Source organism: Nicotiana sylvestris, chromosome 2, assembly GCF_000393655.2.
Source record: "Nicotiana sylvestris chromosome 2, ASM39365v2, whole genome shotgun sequence".
Lineage (NCBI taxonomy): Eukaryota > Viridiplantae > Streptophyta > Magnoliopsida > Solanales > Solanaceae > Nicotiana > Nicotiana sylvestris.
Genome location: NC_091058.1, coordinates 13,388,083 through 13,413,366, shown reverse-complemented (window position 1 = coordinate 13,413,366; position 25,284 = coordinate 13,388,083). Strand labels below are relative to the sequence as shown.

At 34.4% G+C, this 25,284-nt stretch overlaps 1 protein-coding gene and 1 long non-coding RNA gene across 2 annotated transcripts; both read left to right on the top strand.

Annotated features, from left to right (window-relative positions):
• Nucleotides 1–5,461: 5,461 nt before the first annotated feature.
• Nucleotides 5,462–10,567, top strand: LOC104247311 (calcium/calmodulin-regulated receptor-like kinase 2). Its single transcript, XM_009803280.2, has 8 exons — nucleotides 5,462–5,629; nucleotides 6,680–7,067; nucleotides 7,432–7,585; nucleotides 8,522–8,648; nucleotides 9,354–9,436; nucleotides 9,519–9,590; nucleotides 9,747–9,950; nucleotides 10,047–10,567. The coding sequence occupies exons 2-8, from the start codon at nucleotides 6,742–6,744 to the stop codon at nucleotides 10,341–10,343; spliced, it is 1,263 nt and encodes a 420-aa protein (XP_009801582.1). The 5' UTR covers nucleotides 5,462–5,629; nucleotides 6,680–6,741; the 3' UTR covers nucleotides 10,344–10,567.
• Nucleotides 10,568–11,566: 999 nt separating this feature from the next.
• Nucleotides 11,567–23,808, top strand: LOC104247312 (uncharacterized). The gene is made up of 4 exons (XR_011404965.1): nucleotides 11,567–11,687; nucleotides 11,776–11,858; nucleotides 11,955–12,039; nucleotides 23,725–23,808. It is a non-coding gene; the product is annotated as an uncharacterized lncRNA (long non-coding RNA).
• The last annotated feature ends 1,476 nt before the right edge of the window (nucleotides 23,809–25,284 follow it).

Genomic DNA, 25,284 nt, shown 5'->3' with positions numbered 1-25,284 from the left:
AAAAAAAAAGATAATTTAAAAATTAAAACATTAATTTTGATGTGATATTATAAATAAGAGATAAATATCAATATACTACAACTAGTTCCTTTTTAATATTGATCGCGTATCTCGCGGGTACTAATACTAGTAGTAGATAATATTAAGATCCCTGCCATTGTTGCCACTTAGTGCCTCCTTAGCCAGCATGTGTGCCGGCTTGGTGGCCTCCCTAAAGGTGTGTTATATTCCCTGAACCTTCACATGTCTCATTAACAACCCGCACTCATAAATAATGTCATTTAGTATTACCATTCCATTATCCAAACAAGTAATAACATCGGTTGAGTCTGTTTCCACTTTTAATTTTGTGAACCCTTGTCTTTTGGCAATCTGGAGGCCAGTTTTATGGCCATTAATTCTACCTGAAGAGGTGTTGTTCCTGAAGGTTCCCATGGAAGCCAACTATCCATTGGCCTTTATTATCTCTGAAGACTCCGCCAAATCCACAAAGAGATAGGGCTTCTTTGAAGGAACCATCAATATTGAGCTTAATATGGTCGCTAGGAGGTTTACTCCACTTAATGCTTATTGGAATTTTTACCTTTATAACATTTTCCTTTTCCGTTAGAAGCTTATATTCTACTGTTAGATTAATAGCACTTTTGAGGCTAATCATGTCTGTATAGTTGTTGTATAAATTGTTATTCCTGTTAATCCAAATCGTTCACAGAGGGAAATAAATCTTGCCTAGTGATAGTGCCATTTTTAAAAGTAGTGTTATGGTCACGTATATGTGTCAACCAACTATTGACACCATTCCAACTGTTAGCATCGATTCCTAAGAGGGACCACAACTGTTTTACTACCATGCATTCCAAAAAGGCATGCCTAATAGTTTCCATATGAGTTTTGCAATAGGAACATATTGGATAAATGTTTATGCCAATATGGTGTAAAAAGCTTCTTGTTAGAAGTCTATCATGGTAGCATTTCCATAATAAATTTTTTAACTTGTTAGGGCAGTTCACCTCCCAAATCCATGTAAAATCCTTGTAATACTCAGTTTGGTTGCCTAAGAGGGAGTAACATGATTTGCTAGTGAAAAGACCATTAATGTTTAATGACCAAACAAGTGTATCATAGGTTTTAATAGTAGGATTTGTAGCCTTTATTTTATTAATAAGGCCTGGTTCGAGCACCGTTGAAAGCTTTGATAACTTCCAATTGTTATTCTTCCAAATATCCTTTATGGTTAGGATGTCATCCTTTAGGGTAAGAGGACCATGAATACAATGACGAAGTGGAGGAGTTTGAGAGATCCAACGACTGCTCCACACGCTCAAGTTTGAAGACTTGTGAGGCAACCATTTAATCCCTTTCATATATCTGATAGAAGAGGTTCAAATGTTGCAGGTACACAACAACTATATAGCAAGTCTATTTTCTAGCTTAGTAACTAATATCTACTAACACTGTTGTAACAAAATTTTACACATTAATTAAAATATGCTATAGAAAGTTATTGAGGAGGAGCCTTGGCGTAACTGGTAAAGTTGTTGCCATGTGACCAGGAGTTAATATGTTCGAGCCGTGGAAATAGCATCTTGCATAAATGCATGTGACTGCGTACAATAATAGACCCATGTGGTCTGGCCCTTCCTCGATTCCCGGGCATAGCGAAAGCTTAGTGCACTGGGCTACCCCTATAGAAAGTTATTAATTGCCTTATTTTTCATATTACTAGTTCCACCTATAATGAATAGTTATTTAACATTATCGATTTTAATTAGGCAATATTGATGTATTGGGCAAGGAAATATTTTTAGTTTTTGGATTTTGCTCGTTTACTTATTTATTGAATGTTATGGTTATGTTTCTATATATAGGAGATGCTATACAAGTGAATCAAAGAAGGGTCCTCCTCAAGTGCAACTACAACATCACATGACTGCTCAGGTTTTCTTCTATCTCTCTTTCACAAACCTCCAAGGGAACAAATTAACAGACACATCTCAAAAGATTCTTATTTTTTGCTTAGTAATTAAGTGATATTATAGAAATGAACAAAATCAGTTTAGTTTACGTGCGTCCCAACCTAAGATAATACTAGATGTAGCTTTTCTGTAAGAGTTTAAGTTTTGTGCACTGATAATGTGCCACTTCTAACAATATCAGCTTAAGTTAATCACTTTGAAAACCTGAAAGATAGAGTAAATAACATGTTATAACATATGTTAAACTACACTGATTTGATGTAAAAAAAATTAAGTTACCAATATAATAACTAATGATATACTCCTATAATTGTATCCCTTCTTTATCAGTTTCCTTTTAATATACTGAATTTATGATAGGTGGATGGATCAAAGGAGTTTCGTGATGCTGAAAATGAAGTAGCAAGACTTATGAGCAAAGACTACAGCGGAAGAAGTGGGCCTCGCCGAAAGCCGCCGAATAATAATCACAAGCCTACAGGCTAATTAAATTAAAACATCAGTAAAATTTCATACTGACAGTGACAATATACTGTTTGACATACTAGTTAATTGGGAGAAATTCAAAAGTAGCCAGATTTACTGGTCGTTCAAAATAGCTCAGTTTCAAAAGTAATCGAAATTTAGCCACTTTTCATGTAAAGATAAATCTGAGTGAAAACATTGTTCAAAACTCGGAAAATACGCCAGTATATTATACTAGAGTTCCAGCATAAGTATGTTTGAGCTCCAACATATTATACTGGAGTTCCAGGATAAGTATGTTGGAACTCCAGTATAATATACTGGAGTTCGGAGCACCGGTGCTCCAGTCTCCAGTATATTATACTGGAGTTCGGAGCACCGGTGCTCCAGTCTCTAGTATATTATACTGGAGTCAACAAAGTATACTAGTCCAGCATAATATGTCGGAGTTCATACACAGGTGCACTGAACTCCAGTATATTATGCTGGATCGGTCTCTGTTGCAGCAAAATAGTGGCTATTTTTCATTGACTTCGTAAACGCTGACTATTTTTGAATGACCAATCCGAAAACTGACTATACCGTGCTATTTTTATCAGTTAATTAGTAGCCGTATTCACATTTGGGCCTCACAATTTTGAACCATACAAGTGAAGGCCCAAATACTATACATAAAGAATAGATGATCGATAAGTAGTGTGTCTAGTAGAATCATGTTTGTTATTGTACATAGTTCTTTATGTATTGTCAATGTAAGTGTGATCAATATACAAACACGCGTAGTATTCGGTGCGATGAAAGTCATTTTTGAAACCGTTATTTTAGAAATAGTTCATTTTCTAGTGGCTACTAGAAATTTTTTTCTATCAACTACACGTGGAAAATGACTTCCCTAACTTATGGGTGGAAGTCATTTTTTATACAAATATATCTTAACTTTTAATTTCATGCATGTATTTGCTCCGCCTAACATTTAGATATTGTTATTAATCTTTATTATTCAAAATTTATCATGATAAGACCCTTCAATTAGCTACTATTATCACTAATCTATAATATTTTTTTCGGAGAATATCTTCGTACTCAACAATCAAACATTAAAAAATATTTTCCATGACAAATGATGACGTCCGTCTTACCAAATACTACATATTTTGGATTTATGATTAGCTAGCTACTGCGTACCATAAGTAGGACTGGAGATGGCATCATAGCCAAGCTAATGAACCTGGCCAAGAATATAAATGTAGAGCCTCAGAGTGACTTTGAGATTTTTTAGCATGTTCCTTAATTAGCTGGTTGTTGAACATTATTGCGGGGCGCGGGCAAGCTCGTTATAATCTTCAATATGTTGGGGTCCAACCTTAGCCTGTGACTGATGGAATAGGACCAATGGGTCCTAACTCGAATATTACTACATTTCTAGTTCCTAATTGTGTGTCAACCAATTCTCAAAATTAACACAACGGAGTTCTTTTGAATTTATTTTTTATTTTAACAGGTGGACAAATTATTTCTTTCTCAAATAGACACAAGCAACAGCTAATTTATTAATTCCCTCACCTTGTTGTAGGAGTATTAATGTAATATTGGATGACCAGTTCAGAGCGTAAGCCAATACGCATGTGATCGCTAGCTATCACTAGCAGTATTTATAGAATTTAATTTTAGAGACCAGTTCATGGCACACAAAAGCATCTGACCAAACCAACCAAAGGAATATTGAATATTTTACTTCAGTTTGCAACCTGGCCAGGACCCTTTCTAGGTCACTTCAGACCTAACCAACATTCATCTGCTTTGAGAAGTGGTCTTTATGGACCCACATTGCCCCCAACTGAAGTAAAACAATTAAAAAATATGACGCTAAGTAATAATCAGGTTGATAAAAAAAAATGGATTCTGAAAAATTAACAGCTTTATGAAATTCAAACCAAATATGTTGTAGTAGTACTTAGGTATTAACCATATAGGTTTGACAAACTTTCTTGTTTTAAGAAAATTATTTTGGCCAAAACTTTATACTAGTTTATAGGAGGAGATGTTTTTTTTATTGACCAAAATATATGAGCTACCAATTTATTAAACTACTTTAATTTTGAGTAAAATCCATTCATAACTTTGAAGGATAAACTTTTATGTCATACTCTCCTAAATTTTATATTGTAATATTTTTTTTCATGTGACTTTATTTTCAATAATAAAACTACAAACTCAATGGGATCCCACAAGTGGGATTTAGGGAAGGTAATGTGTACGAGACCTTACCCCTACCCTTGGGAGATAGGGAGACCGTTTTCGAAAGACCGTCGGCTCGAGCAGGGGTGGAGGCAGAGTGGAGGATACGGGTTAGGCTGAACCCAGTAGCTTTTGTTCAAATCATGTATTTGTCTTAAGAAATCCATTGAATATGGATAAATTATTAATTTAGAACACAGTAACTTAAAAGGATTACAATCCCGAACTCATAAGGTTCAAATCTTGGCTCTGCTTCTGGGCCCGAGAGTAAGAATGGGAATAAGCAAATATCAACAATAAGGCAAGGAAAATGATTTTTTTTATATACATATGAGAAGATGATCTCTTGAAACGTTTCATTTTTATATCTTTTACTCTATACAACACTTAACTCATTTTTATGTTTTACTAATTCCATCAAATTAATGACATTATTCAAAATGAATCTATATTTAAACTTTAATATGATGCCGTGCATGACGAGGTTAGCTCACACATTACATTTATAAATTTAAAAACAAAAGAAAGGAAAAAAAGGAGGGGACCAAAATGGCATCCGGGGATAGGAAGAGAGAATTGAAAAATCAACCAAAGACAAACAAGGAAAACTGCGCAAATCCAAAGGCGGACTCGTCCAAGTTTTGTCAAACCCCTTATACACGCCCTTTAATGTGTCCTTAGCCACCCAAATCTAGTAGGATTGTATGTTTTTGTACTACTACTAACCCCATTACTAACGTCTGTTCCTTTTTAAAGTAAACCGCGTGCATTTGCTTTGGTCTATTATTCTCTGCACCAAAAGCATCCAATCCAAATTGACACCCACCCTTTACAGTTTCTATGTCATAATTCAGTATTTCCTCATGTCCCGTCTCCAACAACCATCAGACTTATTGGTTTTATTGGAATCCCAGTTTCCTCCTTTGGCACCTGCTATGTCAGCTCATTAGGTACGCTTTTCTTGATCTTCATTTTATTTGCTTATTCAGTTACTGCATGTATTCTGTTCTTGTGAATTGATGGGGTTTAGGGGAAAAAGATCCTTACTTTTTATGTTTGCTAGATGTGCGAACTGAGGTTTTAATGTACTTTGATTTTGTTATAGCAACCAGTAGAGGGAGTAGAATGAAAAGAATCGCGTGATCTAGTCTTTTACAGACGCTCTCTTGAAAACGGAATTTATTGGTTTCTGTCTCATAAAAAGAAAGCAAAGAAGACAGTACTGAAATTGTCTCCTATCGAGATAAGAATGAAGGATTATTGTAATTTGTTAGGCTAAGTAGCAGTTCTGAGTCTTTGTCAGCACATTGTCTACATGGAAAATTGATGGTGCATTTTGGCCCGTGTTGGAGCTACAATGTTTTGTTATATACGCTAATATGATTTTCTGTAGCCAAACTAGGGGTCTCATTGTGGTCTTACACTGTTAGATGCCATCAAATAAGTTAGAATTTGACCACCGAGCGAAGCCAAATGGGAAAAGGAGGCGGATAATTCTTCAAGGGCTATGATTTATCTTACCTGATTCTTTTTGTCCTTATTTATTTTCATAGATATCCGTTTTATTTCAATTTACTTCATAATCCTAAGTGAATGGATTTGCTGAAATTTCCATCCTTCTAGGGGTTTTCCCCGAAGCAAAGAGTAGGAAATAGAAGCAATCACAATTCTTGGATCACAGCTAAAAGGGATAGGTGTGTGGAGCAATTTGTCTTCAGCTGATGCTCCCATACACTTACCCAGTTCAATTGACAATGTGTTATTTTCTTCCTACTGTCAATGTGAACAATATAACCCGGGGGGGGGGGGGTACTCTCCTGCTGATGCTCGGTGCTCTCTACTTACCAAATTTAATTGACAACGTGTAATCTTTCTTCCTTCAGCTAGTATGAATAATATCATATGTTCTGCTAAGTTTAATGTTTTTCTTCCTTATTTCAATACTTAATTTGGAAATTGATTGGAGAAGGTGCATTATTCACATCCATTTGTTATGACAGCTAATCTCCATCCCAGTCTCGCAACATGGTCAAGTTTCTTGCTTTTGGGAAAAGATTGAAGAATGGTTCATAAAGCTGATTTAGTTATTATTGGCATCTGTGTCGGTGTGGCTTTTGGAATTCTCATTGCATCACTTGTGTTTTTTGGAATTCGGTGGTACAAAAAACGTGCTCGTCTTCAGCGCCAAGCAAATGAGCGATGTGTGGCAACTCTTCCAATACGGACAAATGGACTCAATACAAGCGTTGATTTTAGTGCATCTCTGTCAAGTTCTGTTGCTATTAAGACATCAGGATTTCCGGCCACAAATTCACAGCCCAGTTGGTGGAGTCACCCTAGTAAAGATCACTTTGCTTCAGCATCTGGAATACCAAGATACTCTTACAAGTATGTATAAAGTTTAACATCTTTACTGGGGAGACTTTTACCTTGTACGTTCAACAGCTTTTCATGTTATTGTATTCTAAATAGTAACTAATGGAAACTCATCAATCATGGTTCCTCTTCTCAATGCCTATTGATTAGCTACTTGCCTCTTTTTTTTCACCTAATGAACCTATTGGTTTTCAAACATGATATTAATGTGTTAGGAAATCAGGATGTTGAAGAATGTCTTGAATCTGTAATTGGAATTTTTTTTACTTCGCACTGTGAAAATAAGCTTTTTACTGGTTACATTTGTCTCTATGAATTGCCCATTAAATTCTTAACAACTGCCAACTGCTTGAACTGATCTTTTGTGGGACTCCAGGGACATTCAGAAAGCTACCCAAAACTTTACAACCATACTGGGTCAGGGGTCTTTCGGCCCAGTATACAAAGCTACAATGCCTGTTGGTGGAGTGGTTGCTGTGAAAGTTCTTGCTACGGACTCAAAACAAGGAGAAAAGGAGTTCTTTACTGAGGTGTGGATTGCTTGTTAACTTTTTCCCCCGAATATAACACAACTGTGGCTTCCATGTTAAAAGTTCCCTTTTATTTTTGAATTTTATTTCCTGCCTTTAACATACAAATGTTGTTTACATAAATCATTAATTTTGTTCGAGGTATACAATATTTCACATTAGATGCATAAGGGTACCGAAAAGTGGTTTATCAAACTCATGGGTTACTCCACTAATTGTCTTAGAACTTTGGGTTGGATACCTAGATTCTCTTACATGTATTGAGCTAGCTAACCTTTGGTAAATCTATTCCTCACGCATGAATTCATCGTTTAATTCATGTGTAGACCCTTAAATTGGGCTGTATGTACGGGAGGGTATTTTAAAAATGCAATGCCTAAACGTCAGGTGTAGAAGGACATTCAAGACGGTTATAAAGATTCTGGGTTAACCTACTCATTACCTAACCCATTATCTTAAGGTTTTGGATTAGACACTTAATTTAGGTTGGCAAGTGTTGATGAACTATATCAAATTTGTACATTGATCCTGAAAAATAGGTTTATCTATCTTATTCTATTATCTTGGCCCCTCTAAGAATTTAGTTCTGCATCTTCCACCTTATTGGGATAGTGGTATCTTAAATGGACCTTTTATCTCGTAAGGCAAAGATGATGTGACCTCACTTTAATGTACTGGATTTACTTGGGACATCTTTAGAGAAAGTTCCTATTTACATAAGATAAGAAAAAGTTCCTATTTACATAAGATAAGAAAAAGGCCAAATAAATAAATAAATACCATATAGGTTCTGAAAGTCTTTTAGAGGTTCTTCTAAGCATATTGATTTCCAACTCTCAGATAGTACAATAATGCATCTTTACACTCCTCTATTTGTATTTTTCATGAATGTGATTGTTCTGGATCAAGTTTTGATTTAGATTGGTGTTTGTGCAGGTAACACTTCTAGGTAGGCTTCATCATCGGAATTTGGTAAATTTGGTTGGCTATTGTGTGGATAAAGGACATCGCATGTTAATCTATGAATTCATGAGTAATGGAAGTTTGGCAAACCTTTTATACAGTAAGTGTATTACTCCCTTTTGTTGATAATATTACTTTTAGTGGAGATAACTATTGATCAGAAACTTCTAGATGTTTTACTCTTCCTAGTTTCCCGCAGGCGTTTATTGTCATACAAGATTGTTTTCCAGGCAGCTAAATTTAGAGGTGTAATTATCATTTGCTGAATAAGAGATATTTTTATTACTGGATAATTCTAAAGGATTCACTTATACTGAACCAAGAAGGTGTTTGCAAAGGTGTGATTTTGATAGATAAATCAAGTAAGCAAAAGAAATAAAAGAGAACTTTGAACCTCGTCAACGAATTCTCATTGCCTTAAAAAATATCCCATTTCTTTCTCTCCCTTCATGTTAACCATAATAAGAAGGGGCAGGCTTTAGAGCATTTTTTTTTCTAGCTATCATATGACTTAACCTCCAACTTGCCATCATTTCTGCCGCCACTATCAAGAGTTATATCCATCCATGTATATGTTATAAAAACTCAAACTTTTTGCAACTGAACTGCCAATTCCCATTGGATCATCACTTAAAAGGAATCTGGAGTGGATGGTCAGTAAACAGAAAAGAATCTGAATGTTAATTGTCTCTATGGTTATACGTTCAATGGAGCTTCTTGTTGCCCTTCTGTGTGGTTTCTCCATTTTTAACCTTTTGTCGACTAAGAAGAGGTGATGAAATTTCTTCATTCTGCACATGTTCAGGTGAGGAACACACCTTGAGTTGGGAAGATCGGTTGCAAATAGCCCTTGATGTTTCACATGGCGTTGAGTATCTTCATGACGGGGTAGACTTGCTAACCACTTTGCTTGTATTTTCCATGGTTACAAAACTAGTTACTTTTTCTTTGTTCACATTTCTTCCAACAGGCGGTTCCCCCAGTGATACATCGTGATTTGAAGTCTGCCAATATATTGCTAGATCATTCTATGAGAGCTAAGGTCAGTGGATCACGTGTTTATATCATGCTAATAGCGAATTAGTTGACAAGTGCAGACATAATTTTGCTGCTATTGATGTCACTAATAAGTTACTTCCTCTGCATATAGGCTGATGTCATTGTCTTTTCGAATATTTACCTCTCCCTTTATAACTAGGTTGCTGATTTTGGGCTGTCAAAAGAAGAGGTATATGATGGCCGCAACTCAGGCCTTAAAGGTACATATGGCTACATCGATCCGGTGTATATATCCACAAGCAAGTTTACGACAAGGAGTGACATATATAGCTTTGGCATTATCCTTTTTGAACTGATCACTGCTATTCATCCACATCAGAACTTAATGGAATACGTAAATCTTGTAAGTTTCAGTCATCCAACACCGATACTTCTCTTTTATGTTTTCGGGTGCAAATTTTACGTTCTCTTATTTGTTCTTGGCTTCTCATCTACAAAGGCAGCTATGAGCTCAGATGGAGTAGACGAGATCCTTGACAAGAAGCTTGTTGGGACATGCAGTCTAGAGCAAGTGAGGAGTCTTGCTGCAATTGCTCATAAATGCATACACAGGACTCCTAGAAAGCGTCCTTCCATGGGTGAAATTTCGCATGCAATACTGAGAATAAGACAGAGGCGCCTTGTCGAAGAAGATACCATGTCCTTTACAGGATACGACAGTTCAAGAATGGCAAGTAGGATAGAAAATCAGCAGGTTGAATTAAGAAACATGGTCAGCATAAATGAGAGAAGCTGAATGACCGTTCATTCACAACGATGAGCACTTTGTCTTTCGTTCCTTGTTTCAACGCTTGAGCTTATTTTTGCAGCATAAAAGATATAGGAAAGTCATCAAAGCATCATGCAGAGTATTGAATCAACAAATTGGCATGGAATTGTGTTTTTGGATATGATTTAAGTTATATACACAAACAATGTAAAACTTTTTTATACCATTAACTTAATTTAAATTTTAACGAATCGTAACATGTTTCTTTCTTTCAGCATCATTAGTTCATGCTTATTATGATATTGTAAGCTTCATTAGTGGCAGCATTTTGCACTTCCACTAGGACGTACATTGTCGCAGACAAGTTAACCATCATCTTCGCTAGGGGAAGAAATCCTCTGTAATCAGAAAATTAGTTCAGTTTCCTGTTTCTGAATAAGGAGTATGTTACTTCAGCATTTGCAAATAATGGTTTGGTCATCATTATTTGCTAATATTGAACTTCAGTATTTTGAAATAAATAGTGATTAAAAACTTGAAGAGTATTTCAAGTAAGATAATGTTGGAACTTCAGCCTCTTTTTTCAAGTAAAATTTATATTCAAAATCTCAACTTTTAAACATCTTTTTTCAACTTAACTTCAAATACTCTGATGGTAAGCAACTCTCACTTCCAACCAACAGGTTGTGAGTTCAAGTCACCCTAAGAGCAAGGTGGGGAGTTCTTGGTGGGAAGGATGCCAGGGTCTATTTGGAAACAGCCTCTCTACCCATAGTAGGGGTAAGGCCTGCGTATACACTACCCTCCCCAGACCTCACTTGTGAGATTATACTGGGTTGTTGTTGTTATTGTTATTTTCCAAAGGCAGAAAGTCTCGAGTAACCAACGGAAAGTTTAATCTTACCGTTGAAGTTTTGTTACTAGGCTGCCACTCAATTATCAATTTCATTAATTTATTTGGCGATTTTTGGCTAGACTCAATATTTTTAAAATTCATAGTCTAAAACAAGTCATCAATAATTAAAATGATTAATTTTATTTCAAATTATTTCTAGACAAGTAAGTATAATTTTTTATGTCACATAAATGTGGACGGAGAGCATAGTTATTTTACCTTGCACACCGTAATTACATCATTACCAAAATAATATTCAAAAAGGAAAAAGAAAATTTGGCGCAATTTATGGAGTGTCGGTATAGGCACAAATAAGCAACAACTGAAATCTAAAGCAGCCACTTAATTGCAGTAGTTTCAGTCTTTTGCCCAGGGCATCAACTAAGAGATTGTGTTGGGTTAGCTTTGTCTATACATACAAATACATATACGGATCGCCGTCCATCTCTGTGTATTTGTTCCTTCTCGTCGTTCCGGTATGTAGCTGTTATTTTCCAGAACGAAAATAGTACTATTAGTATAAAATTATAGTTGTTTGGACTGAATTTTGTTGTGTGGTTTTAGTAACAGGGAGCTGACACGGTGAAAAATGGTTAGGACTGTGAATATCACGATGAAGCACGATTGTGAGTCTTTTCCCCAAGACGGTATGTGTATACGTATACGATACATATGCACATGTATGCATTTGCTCTTGTAATACTGTGTGCTATTTAGATTTTTTGTATATTTGAGGGTTGCAGCGAAAGTAGAAGGGAAGAAGGCAAATGCTGTTCGTTCCAAGCACTCTGAGGCTGAGCAACGACGAAGGATCAAGATTAACGAGAGGCAAGTTTTCTTTTCTCCTTTTTTGCTTATCAATAAATAAAATTTATTTTTAGTTTTCTATAAAGGATGTCCTTTTAGCTACTTGTATAATAGTAATGTTGTGAGCTATGCTCCCCCTTCCCCGAATACAGTCGAGTAAATTGCTTTGTTGAAGTCACTGAAGTATTGTAGGAGGGGAAGTATTTTCATTTTTGCATATGGTAGGGTGGTGGTTAGCTATTTGTTTCTCAGGCAACTGTTAATTTTATATCTGCGAGCATTGAGTTATCCTGTTATACCTGAGAAGAACATTTGTCAAGGACTTATGCATTAGTTCTCTGTATGTCATCGAGGACTATATAGAAAGTTTGCAGCCATGGTACTTGTATATAAAATAACAGGGTAGTCGTATATATCTCTGCCCAAACGAATTAATTTGAAGATTTAAGCCATTTGTTGGTTGGCTTCCAATCCAGTAAATATGAGAATTAGCCGCGCTTCAATAAACTTTTAAGCTTCTTTAGACAGCCGTCAATGATTACTGCATGGTAGTATGAGTGAAGATATGATCTTTGGGCCTAACTTAATCTCAAAAGCTAGCGGAACCAATTTGTGTTAATTCGGTTGTTCAAAATGTCAACTCATGGGTGAGTTGTTTGTCTTATTTTAATAAGTCCTAACGAAGAGTTATGTTACCATTTTGGTGTCATAATCTAATGATACTGCTTTACATCTAAAATTTAGATGATAGACCTCAATTCTCTCCAAGAGTCTCCTCAAAGTCGATGATTGACTTAACATCAGTTTCACCGTTTGAATTGTGTAGATATCCTTAAGTGACTTTACTAGACTTCCAGATCAGTTTTGCTAATAAATGCCTGTAAGCTAAGAAGTGGCTAAAGGAAGATAATAATAATCCTAGACAGATCTTTTCGTGTTTAAAATTTATTTACATGTCAAAGATCAAATTTGAGACGTACCTGGTGAACAGAGTCCCGTTTCAAAAATTCTTCGATAGTGCGAAGACTCTATGCGTATCAACACCGAGACCGATCCTTGCTATCAACTCTTTGATCAACGAAACCCGCAAACAAATTGAATGAACTATTGTGCTAAAGTTCTTCTCAAAAATCGTAGCCAACGTGAAAGACCAAGAAACTAAATTTTCTTGTCAAGACTTGACTCTTTCGATATCTCTGTTGGTTTTTCGGCTTCTCCAAGAAGTTGTGTTGGTCACGTTGCTTTAGCTATGTATATATATACGTAAACCCCAACTGTTTTTCCTTAGGTTAAAGAAAAGGAACCGGAAAAAAAAACCAAGTTCTAAATTGGACGTTTACATTATATAGGAAAATACTAATCCCATTACTCATGGGATTCTGATAGCCTACACGTCCTTTATGGACTTTGACGTGAAGATGCTGTCCAATTCTAAATTGGACTTCAAGTTATAATTTATATTAAAATTATCAATCCCATTCTTATGGGGATGAAATAACCGACGTTGACTTTCACGTCAATCCAATTCTTAATTGTATATCATATATATATATATATATATATATATATATATATATATATATATATATATTTAAACCTAAAGATATAATTTAATTTTCTATTTCAAAAATAGAAAACTTCAATCTGTTCACAATATTAATTATATCCTCTGTGCTAGCAAAGAATATTATAATATTTCATTTGGACTAACTAACTAAATTTATTTAACTAATTAAATTCTTTAATTTAATTAACAAATAATAAAGTAATTAATCCTTTTGCAAAGATTAGAACACTCGTTAGTGTGCGACCCCATAAATTCAATACTAAGCCGGTATTAAATTAATTACATTAATATACTAATCAAGGGTGGCGTCTAGCAACACTCCTTAACGACCGGATAGCTTGAAGTATACAATTTATTCTCAAGAACCAGTAGGAGAATAATGTTGTAATTCCTTCTATCCTTATAGCTCTGGGTCACCCTAGGATATGGTTTAACTGTCAAATCCTAATAGCGACCAACTATGTGTTCATGTCAAATATATTCGTCCATTGAATGACCTAAGAAACTCTTTTCTTCTTTCATTCAATTGCCCTGGCCAAGGTTTTAATTTGGTCGTTTATAATTCATGACAACATGGAGCTTAAATTCATTACCAAGAGTTGACAGTTTCCATCTTGATCAATCACTAATTCTACAAGTATTTAATCGTACCCAATATCCTTTCAATTATCGCCCTAGGGCCATAGGTGTCTGTTATTAAAGCACAACAAATAACTTGGCAATTACTATGACGATCTCAGGTCAAAGGAAACTCTTACATCACATTCTTCAAGAGAATATCCTATTGACAGTTTATGGTAATTCTAATTATTAGGAATTATCCAATGAGTCAGTTCAATAATCATATCTCTATATGCATCATCTATCTATGTGATTTAGTTAATGAGATCAACTAATCTTTATCCCATAAAGACAATCACATAAATATTGATCTAACCAGATTACTAATGTCCAAATTAATAATCCTACGATCAAGAACGAATTTAGATTAAATTATAAGAGACTTTGCTCTCATTATCATGTTCTCTATCATGATGACAAATCTAAATATTTAATCAAGGACCTTATCAAATTAATCAAACAATTAATAATAACTATGATAAAAGAATGCCATGTATTTTTATATCAAATAACGTTCACAAAAATATGTTCAAAATATCAAATATGAGATTGGATCTAGGGCATATCTACTATATCCCTAACAATCTCTCACTTGCACTAGAGCCAATCGCTCTTGTACTTCATTCCCAATTTTCACTTTTGCTTGTCAAACTCCTTTGTACCAAGAGCTTTAGTGAATGGGTATGGAGCATTTTCCTTTCCATCAACCTTTTGAGTCTAGACGTCTCCACGTTCAATGATCTCTCTTATCAAGTGATACCTTCGCAGAACGTGCTTGGATTTTTGGTGTGATCTTGGTTCTTTTGCTTGAGCAATGGCTCTAGTATTGTCACACAACAGTGGAACCGCACCTTCTATTGAAGGAACCACACCAAGTTCAGTTAAGAACTTTTTCATCCATACAGCTTCCTTAGCAGCTTCACTAGCTGCTATATATTCTGCTTCAGTCACTGAATCAGCTACTATAGCTTGTTTGGAACTTTTCCAACTCACTGCACCACCATTTAAGGTGAATACATAACCAGAAATAGATTTGCTATCATCTCTATCTGAAGAGAAACTTGCATCAGTATAACCTTCAAGTTTCAACTCAGAATCTCCATAGATGAGGAATTGGTCTTTAGTCCTTCTTAAGTACTTAAGAATGGTCTTCACCACCTTTCAATGTTCCTCACCAGGATTTGCCTGATATCGGCTAGTCACTCCAAGTGCATAAGCTACATCAGGACATGTACATGTCATGGTATACATGATAGCTCCCACTGCACTAGCGTATGGGATCCTACTCATGCGTTCTCTCTCTTCAGGTGTTTAGGACAATCCTCTCTACTGAGAGTAATTCCAGTGCCTATTGGTAGATAGTCTCTTTTGGAATTATCCATATTATACCTCTTTAAGATGGTATCAATGTACAAAGACGGGGAAAGTTCAAGCAGCTTCCTAGATCTATCTCTATAGATCTTTATTCCTAATATATAAGATGTTTCTCCCAAGTCTTTCATGGAGAACTGTTCAAATAGCCAAATCTTGATACTTTGCAATGTCAGTATGTTATTCCCTATGAATAATATATCATCAACATACAATACTAAGAATATAATTGTGCTCCCACCAACCTTTTTGTACACACAAGGTTCTTCTTCGCATCTAACAAAATTGAACTTTTCAATTGTCTTTTTAAATCGAATATTACAAATTCAAGAAGCTTGCTTTAGTCCATAAATGAATCTTTGTAGCTTACAAATTTTATAATGATCAGACGAAGATGTGAAACCTTCAGGTTGTGTCATGTACACATTCTCTTCTAGCTCACCATTAAGGAAAGTTGTTTTCACATCCATTTGCCATATTTCATAATCATAGTATGCTACTATAGCAAGCAAAATCTAAATTGATTTGAGCATTGCCACGGGAGAGAAAGTCTCGTCATAGTCGACTCCTTTTTTCTGACGATATCCCTTGTCAACAAGACGGGCTTTGTAGGTCTCTACCTTTCCGTCTGCTCCAATCTTTTTCTTAAAAACCCATTTACAACCTATAGGTTTTATATCCTTTGTAGGTTCAACTAAAGTCCATACTTTATTTTCCTTCATGGATTCCATTTTGGATTCCATGGCCTTTTGCCACTTCTCATAATCGGAACTTTGTATAGCCTCTTCATAGGTCTTAGGGTCATCATCATTATGATCAACCTCATTTGATACATCATCTTGTACCAATAAATTTAATCTAGTTGGTACATGACGTTCTCGTGTAGACCTTCTAAGAGGTACTTGTACAACCTGTTCACCTTGTGCTGGATTTGGTTGTTATTCAATTTGGGTTAGAACTGGTTCATTAACCTGTTCTTGAACTTCATTTAGTTCTTGATTCAGCCATTGAAGATGGCAACTTCCTTGACAACTTCAAAACATCTAATAAATGTTCTTCAATTTATGTCTCATGATCTTTATATTGTGTTGATTCATTAGTTTCTTGAACTTCATCAAGTTCTATTTCTCCACTATAATTTCCTTCCAAAAGAAATTTTCTTTCCAAAAAGGTTGTTCCTCTAGCCACAAACACTTTATGGTTAGAAAGGTAATAGAAATACTATTCCATTATTTCTTTGGGATACCCAATGAACCTACACTTATCAGATCTTGAGTCAAGTTTATCAGACTGCAATCTCTTAACATAAGCTGGACAACCCCAAACTTTAATGTGTTTAAAGTTAGGCTTACATCCTTTCCATATCTCATATGGTGTCGTAGAGACTGACTTAGTGGGAACTTTATTAAGTAAGTATGTTGCTGCTTCCAAAGCATATCCCCATAAATTTATTGGAAGATCAGTGAACCCCATCATAGATCTCACCATATCTAATAAGGTTCGATTTCTCCTTTCAGACACACCATTGTGTTGTGGTGTTCCTGGAGGTATCCACTGTGAGAGAATCCCATTCTCTTTGAGATATCCAGTAAAATCTTCACTAAGATATTCTCCACCTCTATCAGACCTTAGTACTTTGATACTTTTACCAGTCTGTTTCTCAACTTTACTACGAAACCTTTTGAACATTTCAAAAGATTCAGATTTGTGTTTCATAAGATACACAAATCCATATCTTGACATATCATCAGTGAAGGTGATGAAGTAAGAATATTCACCTCTAGCTTGAATTTTCATGGGCCCACAAACATCTGTATGAATTAGTCCCAATAATTCAGAAGCTCTTTCTCCACTTCTAGTAAATGGAGATTTGGTCATTTTCCTTTGAGACAAGATTCACAAGTTGGATATAATTCAAAATCATATTTGTCAAGGTACCCCTCCTTGTACAACTTGTTAATTATTTTCTCTCCAATATGACCAAGCTTACAATGCCAAAGGTATGTATGATTTACTTGATCATCTCTTTTCCTCTTAAGACTTGAAACATGCATAATTGAATTAGCATTCACATTAGGTAAGACATAAACATCATGTTGGAGATAGCCATTCACATATAAATTATCACTATAATAAATAGAGCAAATACCATTGCCTATATTGATGTGAAAACCGCGTTTGTCTAACATTGAAGCTGAAATTATTTTCGAAATAAATTTAGAAACGTAATAACAATCATCCAACATAAGTACTTTGCCCGTAGGCATTATTAAAGAAATTAATCCTACAGCTACGGCCGCAACTTTTGCACCATTTCCAACTTGTAGATTAACTTCTCCTTTCTTTAGTCTCCTACTTATCTTGAACCCTTTCAATATATTGCAGATGTTATAACCACTGCCAGTATCTAATACCCACAGTGAAGAATTAGTAGTAGCTAAAGAAACCTTGAAAACATTTTTCATTAATGTCTCACATTGTTTCTTGTCCTTTAGAGTTGCAAGATACTCCTTGCAGTTTCTCTTCCAATGTCCTTTCTTCTTATAGTGAAAACATTTAGCATCACATACTGACTGCAAGATCAAATCTTCAGAAAGCTCTTTACCAAGCTTGTACCCCAACTTCTCATGTTCTTCGGTAAGAACAATCACATGATTGATAAGGGGTCCAACTGGACTGTGTATCAACCATCTTCTTAAGATATTAAATTATTGTAGTTGAATCTATATTCTGATGTTTCCTCTGGAGTTCCGAACTCATAGAAGCGAGAATATTGCGTTTAATAGCAAGGCATTCTTCCAAGTGTTTCTGATAAACCTTGGTGCCTTGAGCATCATTCTCTGGTGGGATTAGCTTTGCAGGCTTATCGATCACATCATTGAGCTTTTCATGCATGAGAACAATTCTCAAATTTCTATACCAGTCATCAAAGTTTGGTCCTACCAACTTGTTGGTCTCAAGTATTTCACGCAGTGATATAATAGACATATTGAGAAATCTAAAATATAGAAAAGAAAAGGCAATGATATAAGAACATATTTGCATATATCATAAAGGCATGAACTTTTATCTAAATGATATTTCCACTAATTATTTTAAACTATTTACCCTCATTATAGTTTACGAAATCTTTATTTCTGTTAGTGGAGTAAAGAAATCCTTTAACAATATGTATGAGCCCCTTGGAAGTCAAGTAGTTTCTCACATATATTTTAAAGGCAGGTACTCTTACCAATTGTATCCGCATACAATTTCCTTAAATAGCTCTGTGTCAAATAGTCCCTTGGTAGTCAGGTCGATCCTATTGGCGTAGTTGAGTTCAACCATCATGATAGCAAAGAACTTATTAAATTTTATACTCCCCGGGTGGTCCAGGCGTCTAGTGTAAAATTGAATAATTCTTTTAATCCATACATCTAATGCAATAAATAATTTTAACATATTCTCGAACTATAAGTTTCCTGGTAGTCAGGCCGCTCCTTATAAACAAGAAATAAGTAAAATTATTTACCTTGATAGATAGCTCTATAATAAAATATCTTATATTTTATTATTTAAGAACTCAAATTTTAGTAAGAGGGAATTGTTACTAAAACAACTTTTAATAACATGAAGATCAAATCTTTTATAGCATGTGAATTTAGTTCAAGTTGTCTACATGCTTAGTCCTAAATTGATTTACATCACATGTAACAAGCATGCATAAAAACGAAATTCAACATCTTCTAACATGATTATCTTATATATCACATAAAAGTAATTCATGCCAGAATATCATTATTAATTAACATCTCATGTACTAATAACAATTAAAAATAATAATAGAATCATGTAACATATTATAGATTCCCGTCGTATCTAATAAAAAATTTCAAATTCAAGTCATGAACTATCTCAATAGTTATATGAATACATATTTTATCTATAATAAAATAATATCAGCATTCAAACGATTAGACTATTGCACAAGACACATGTATTATGGTTTGAACACTTCAAATATAATATTAAAATATTTCGTAAATAAATTTTAGACACAATAAACCACGGCTATGATACCACTGAAGGATTGCATATAGGCGTTCGTAACACGCAGTGGAAGACAATAACAATCCTAGACAGATCTTTTCGTGTTTAAAATTTATTTACATGTCAAAGATCAAATCTGAGACGTACCTGGTGAAGAGAGTCCCATTTCAAAATTCTTCGATAATGCAAAGACTCTATGCGTATCCACACCGAGACCGATCTTTGCTATCAACTCTTTGATCAACGAAATCCGCAAACAAATTGAATGAACTATTGTGCTAAAGTTCTTCTCAAAAACCGTAGCCAACGTGAAAGACCAAGAAACTAAATTTTCTTGTCAAGACTTGACTCTTTCGATATCTTTGTTGGTTTTTCGGCTTCTCCAAGAAGTTGTGTTAGTCACGTTGTTTTAGCTATGTATATATATATATATATATATATATATATATATATGTAAACCCCAATTGTTTTTCCTTAGGTTAAAGAAAAGGAACCGAAAAAAAACCAAGTTCTAAATTGGACGTTTACATTATATAGGAAAATACTAATCTCATTACTCATGGGATTTTGATAGCCTACACGTCCTTTATGGACTTTGACGTGAAGATGCTGTCCAATTCTAAATTGGACTTCAAGTAATAATTTATATTAAAATTATCAATCCCATTCTTATGGGGATGAAATAACCGACGTTGACTTTCATGTCAATCCAATTCTTAATTGGATTGATCAAATATATATATATGTATATCATATATATATATATATATATATATATATATATATATATATATATATATATATATATATATATATAAACCTAAAGATATAATTTAATTTTCTATTTCAAAAATAGAAAACTTCAATCTGTTCACAATATTAATTATATCCTCTGTGCTAGCAAAGAATATTATAATATTTCATTTGGACTAACTAACTAAATTTATTTAACTAATTAAATTCTTTAATTTAATTAACAAATAATAAAGTAATTAATCCTTTAGCAAAGATTAGAACACTAGTTAGTGTGCGACTCCATAAATTCAATACTAAGCCGGTATTAAATTAATTACATTAATATACTAATCAAGGGTGGCGTCTAGCAACACTCCTTAACGACCGGATAGCTTGAAGTATACAATTTACTCTCAAGAACCAGTAGGAGAATAATGTAGTAATTCCTTCTATCCTTATAGCTCTGGGTCACCCTAAGATATGGTTTAAATGTCAAATCCTAATAGGCGACCAACTATGTGTTCATGTCTGTAAGCACGTGATTTTTGTCCTATATGAGAATTACTCCCAAAAATTCAAAAATAAAATGATTTTTCTTTGGTGTGCAATTTTGTGTACTTTTGAATAATTATTTGTATTTGTCTGTGCGTGTTTATTTGCTAAATTAATAAAAAAATACAAAAATATGTCACATTTTGCATGTAGGATTTAATTCTACAATTGTTAGTAATTAAATTTGTTTTACAAAAATTAAAAATTACAAAAAATAGGCATCGTTTGCATTTTTAGCATTTAATGTCTAAATATACAATTTTATGCTTAATTATTACTTAATTGTGCGTTAATTGTTATTGGGAGTTAATTTGCGCTTTTATAACTTAATTTAATTCTTAATAATAGTTTAAGTATGTTTATAAATTATTTTTAGAGAAATAAAAGAAAAAAAAAGAGCAAAAATATAAAGAAAGTCGAAATTGGGCCTCTTCTTCAATTTCAAGCCACAGGCCCGAAAAATAGCCCAATCTTCCCTACGACCCAGTCCATTTCGAACTGGGTCGACCCAGTCCATAACCCAAAAGACCCAAACCCCTTTTGTCTTACATTTTACAAAACAAAAAAAAACAAAACAAAAAAAAGACAAAAACCCTAAAAGACCTAAACCATCCGCCCCCTCCTATCTTCTTCTTCTTCTTCCTCAAGCCTCCTCAAGCACACATCAATGGCTGCCCCTCCATCTTCCTCACCCTCACTGCACACACACAGTGCACGCAGCAGCCATTCATGGCTGCTACGACCCCGTTGCCTCCGTCTCCTTCAAACCAAGCGATGACCCCTTCGCCGAACACCTTCGTTATTTCTTCTTCTTCGTCCAGCATCCATCGACTCCTCCACCCCGCTCCAGCTGCTACTGTCCGTCGACCTCCAGCAGCCCTACGCGGACACCACCCAAACTCAGTCGACAACCTTGTCGCCATCTTCTCCATGTTGCTGCGTCAATTGCTCGCACTGCTACGTCGACTGCTGCTGCTGTGTGGAGTCGCCGCTGCTGCTGCCTGTCGCCGCCGCTGCTTCTTCTTCCTCCGTCGTGCTGCTGCCAGGGCGTCTGCTTCATGTTGCTTCTCGACGGACTGCGTGCTGCTGCTCGTCGCAGCAGTTGCTATTATTTCATTGTTGCTTCGTCTTCTTCGTTTTGTCAAAGGTCGAGGGTTTTCGTTGAGTCGAAGCCCGGACGGATTTGTTTACAATCGTTGTTCGTCGTTTCATTTCCGGTTAGTTGGTTTTTTTGAATCTCATTTATATTGTCCGCATTTTTGTTTTGATATTTTCGAATCTAAAATCGGCAAATGTTTGTTTTGTTTATCGTTTGAATTAATTTTTAGTTCATGTTCATATGTTGTTTGTTAGATAAATTTTTCAGATTTCAAAGGAAGGATTAATTAGTTATTTTTCATGTTTATTTCATGTTTGCATTGTTGTTTAAGTGAATATTTGTTAGTTTAATATTTGTTAGATTCAAATTGAAATTTAATTAATTGTTTCTTCAATTTGTTTCATGTATTTGATGTATTTTCCGGAAATTGTTAATATTGTTAAAGTTCAAGTTTAAATTCATAATTGTTTCTTCTTAGTTTTGTTTTGTCATTTGCCTAAAAGAATTTAGTTGCAATAAGGGAAGTATGTTGGTTTTAGTCATTTGAATCCGTCGTTTTTATTTTTAGATTTAATTCATGTTCATATTATGTTTGTTTGATTTTGAATCCGAAATGTGTATAGTTTGATTTCTTGTTTACCATTTGTGATTATTTCTTGAATTGGTCTCATAATCTTGTTTAAAGTTTAATATAAGAATTGTTTGTTATAATGTTGTTAGAGTTGATTTTAAGTTCAATATGATTGAATTTAGAAATCTTCATACTTTGTTTGTTGTTGTTGTTGAATCCGAAAATAGGATTGTTTGTTGCTAAAATATTGTTCAATCAAATTTTAGTTGTTCTTGGTTGTTCAATTTGTGTTCATGTGATTTGTTGTTGAAATGTTGTTAAAATCATGTTCATGTGATATTGTTGTTATGATGTTCATCCGTGTTCATATTGTTGTTTGAACATTGTTAGAAATTGATCATATTGTCTATATTTTGGTTAAGTTTGATTAATTGATGTGTTATAGCTGATGGGTAGTTTGGTAAATTTGTAATACGTTCAGGGGTAGTTTGGTAATTTCAGTAAGGTCGGAAGGGGTAGTTTAGGAATTGTACATTTTGTAATTGTTTATTTGAAGCATGGGGGACAAAATGAAATGGGGTGGGTTGTGATATGATTATTTAATATAAAGGGGGGACAAGATTTAATTTAAAGGGGAATCTTGCATTATTTTATGTTAGGCATGGGGGACAAAATATAATGGGGTGGTGTGATATATTTATTTAATGTAATGGGGATGAGTGGGAAGATAATGGGTTTGGTAGAGAAAGGGATTGATTTTAATTGATTAAAGGGTGGGGATTATATATATATAGAAGTCTTGAAATCAGAATAGATATAGGGGGAGAAAGAGACAGATACGAGAGAAAAAAAACACAGATAAGAGAAACAAATCTGAAAGAAAAAATAAGAGAGAGAAAAAAGGCTGAACATTTAAGAGGGAGAAAATTCCGAAAAATATTTAAACTTTCAAAATAAAAACTAAAAAAAATATTCTGCTTTCTTTCATTGTTTGAAATCAGAATTAATTGTTGTTTCATCAAAGCTTGAAGCTTTTGTTTTTGGGATTACTACTCCACCGGTCTGTTACTGGGTTGTTACTGTTGCTGGGCAGTTGTTGTTGCTGTATTGTTATTACTGTTGCTGATTCTCATCTTCATTTTCTTTTGCTTCCAATATCAGGTACACAACTGACACGCTGGTTATTGTAATCCGAAATATGAAGCATGAATACATATGAAGAATGAAATTTTGAAGTTTTAATTTCGTTTTTCTTTATTCATTTTGTTGATTGTATTTAAGCTATTTCATGTATTACTAAATAATAATTGGAATAAGAAAAAATAACATAAGTTAGTCTTTAATGAATCAGTTCGGCAAAACAGGTTAATTCACTAGTTATGAAGGTTTCAAGATTATCAACAGTAGGTTAATCATGAATAACTAGCTAAATTTAGCTAAGACATGAATTTAAATTAAAACTTCGTAAATTAGGCATTAAGGCATGACTTGAGTTCAAGCAAGACTAGAAGAACGTTTAAGTTTAATAAACTTTCTAATAAGTTTTAGTAATTATGGTTAAATCAAATTTCAAATGGTTGTGAATAATTAATCTCAATAATTTTTTTTTATAACAATGCTGAGTTTTAATCTAGCTATATTTGATATTAGTTGTTGAACTTATATTTTATTTATAATTTCGAAATTAAGAATAAAATTCCTTTTTCATCAATAATTGTATTAATCAAGCAATTAGCATGTCATGTTTTCTTAATAATAATAATAAATAAATAAAAAACGTAATTAATTAGGAGTTTCTTTATTCATTTTAGAGACTAATTTTAAATAGCAAAATGTAGTCGCTTTAAGATTTGTCCATTTAAAATAAATGAGACGAGCCTCGCCAAATAAAACACACAAATTGCGGGGCCCTCGATAAAAATTTAATTGATTACTTAAACTTCGGGATGGGCCGTTTAGCAAATTTCACGGCCTTCCCCAAAGTAATAAAGCGCTAATCGCTTTAGGCGCGATATAATAATAATACATTCTTAAACACGGGTACGCATTTATGCGACCCAAATCCAAATCCCAAAACATTGAATAAAAATATGTTCCGGATCGTGGATGCATTTTATGTAACGCAATCCAAAGACATGTTTTTAAACGATGTTCACATTCTTTAAAAATATAATAATAACAATAAAAGCGGTTAAAAGTTAAAATTGCACTATAGTTTTTGAACATGTATTAAAATCAGATATTTTAGCCATTACAACAGTTTAAGCGACCGTGCTAGAACCACGGGATTCGGGGGTGCCTAACACCTTCCCTCGGGTCAACAGAATTCCTTACTTAGAATTTCTGGTTCGCGGACTTCATTTGGAAAGTCGAATATTTTCCTCGATTCGGGATTAAATTGGTGACTTGGGACACCCTAAATCTCCCAAGTGGCGACTCTGAAATAAATAAACAAATCCCGTTTCGATTGTCCTTTAATTGAAAAAACTCCCTTCACCCCCCGCGAGGGCGGAAAAAGGAGGTGCGACAATGTCAAATATATTCGACCATTGAATGACCTAAGAAACTCTTTTCTTCTTTCATTCAATTGCCCTAGCCAAGGTCTTAATTTGGTCGTTTATAATTCATGACAACATGGAGCTTAAATTTATTACCAAGAGTTGACAGTTTCCATCTTGATCAATCACTAATTCTACAAGTATTTAATCGTACCCAATATCC

What these genes read in the sequence shown, in the direction of transcription:
- LOC104247311 (XM_009803280.2), top strand. Translation starts at nt 6,742, where the DNA reads ATGGTTCATAAAGCTGATTTAGTTATTATTGGCATCTGTGTCGGTGTG. An exon ending in TTTGGCAAACCTTTTATACA is followed by an intron (nt 8,649 to 9,353) that starts GTAAGTGTATTA and finishes GCACATGTTCAG; the next exon opens with GTGAGGAACACACCTTGAGT. An exon ending in TAATGGAATACGTAAATCTT is followed by an intron (nt 9,951 to 10,046) that starts GTAAGTTTCAGT and finishes TCATCTACAAAG; the next exon opens with GCAGCTATGAGCTCAGATGG.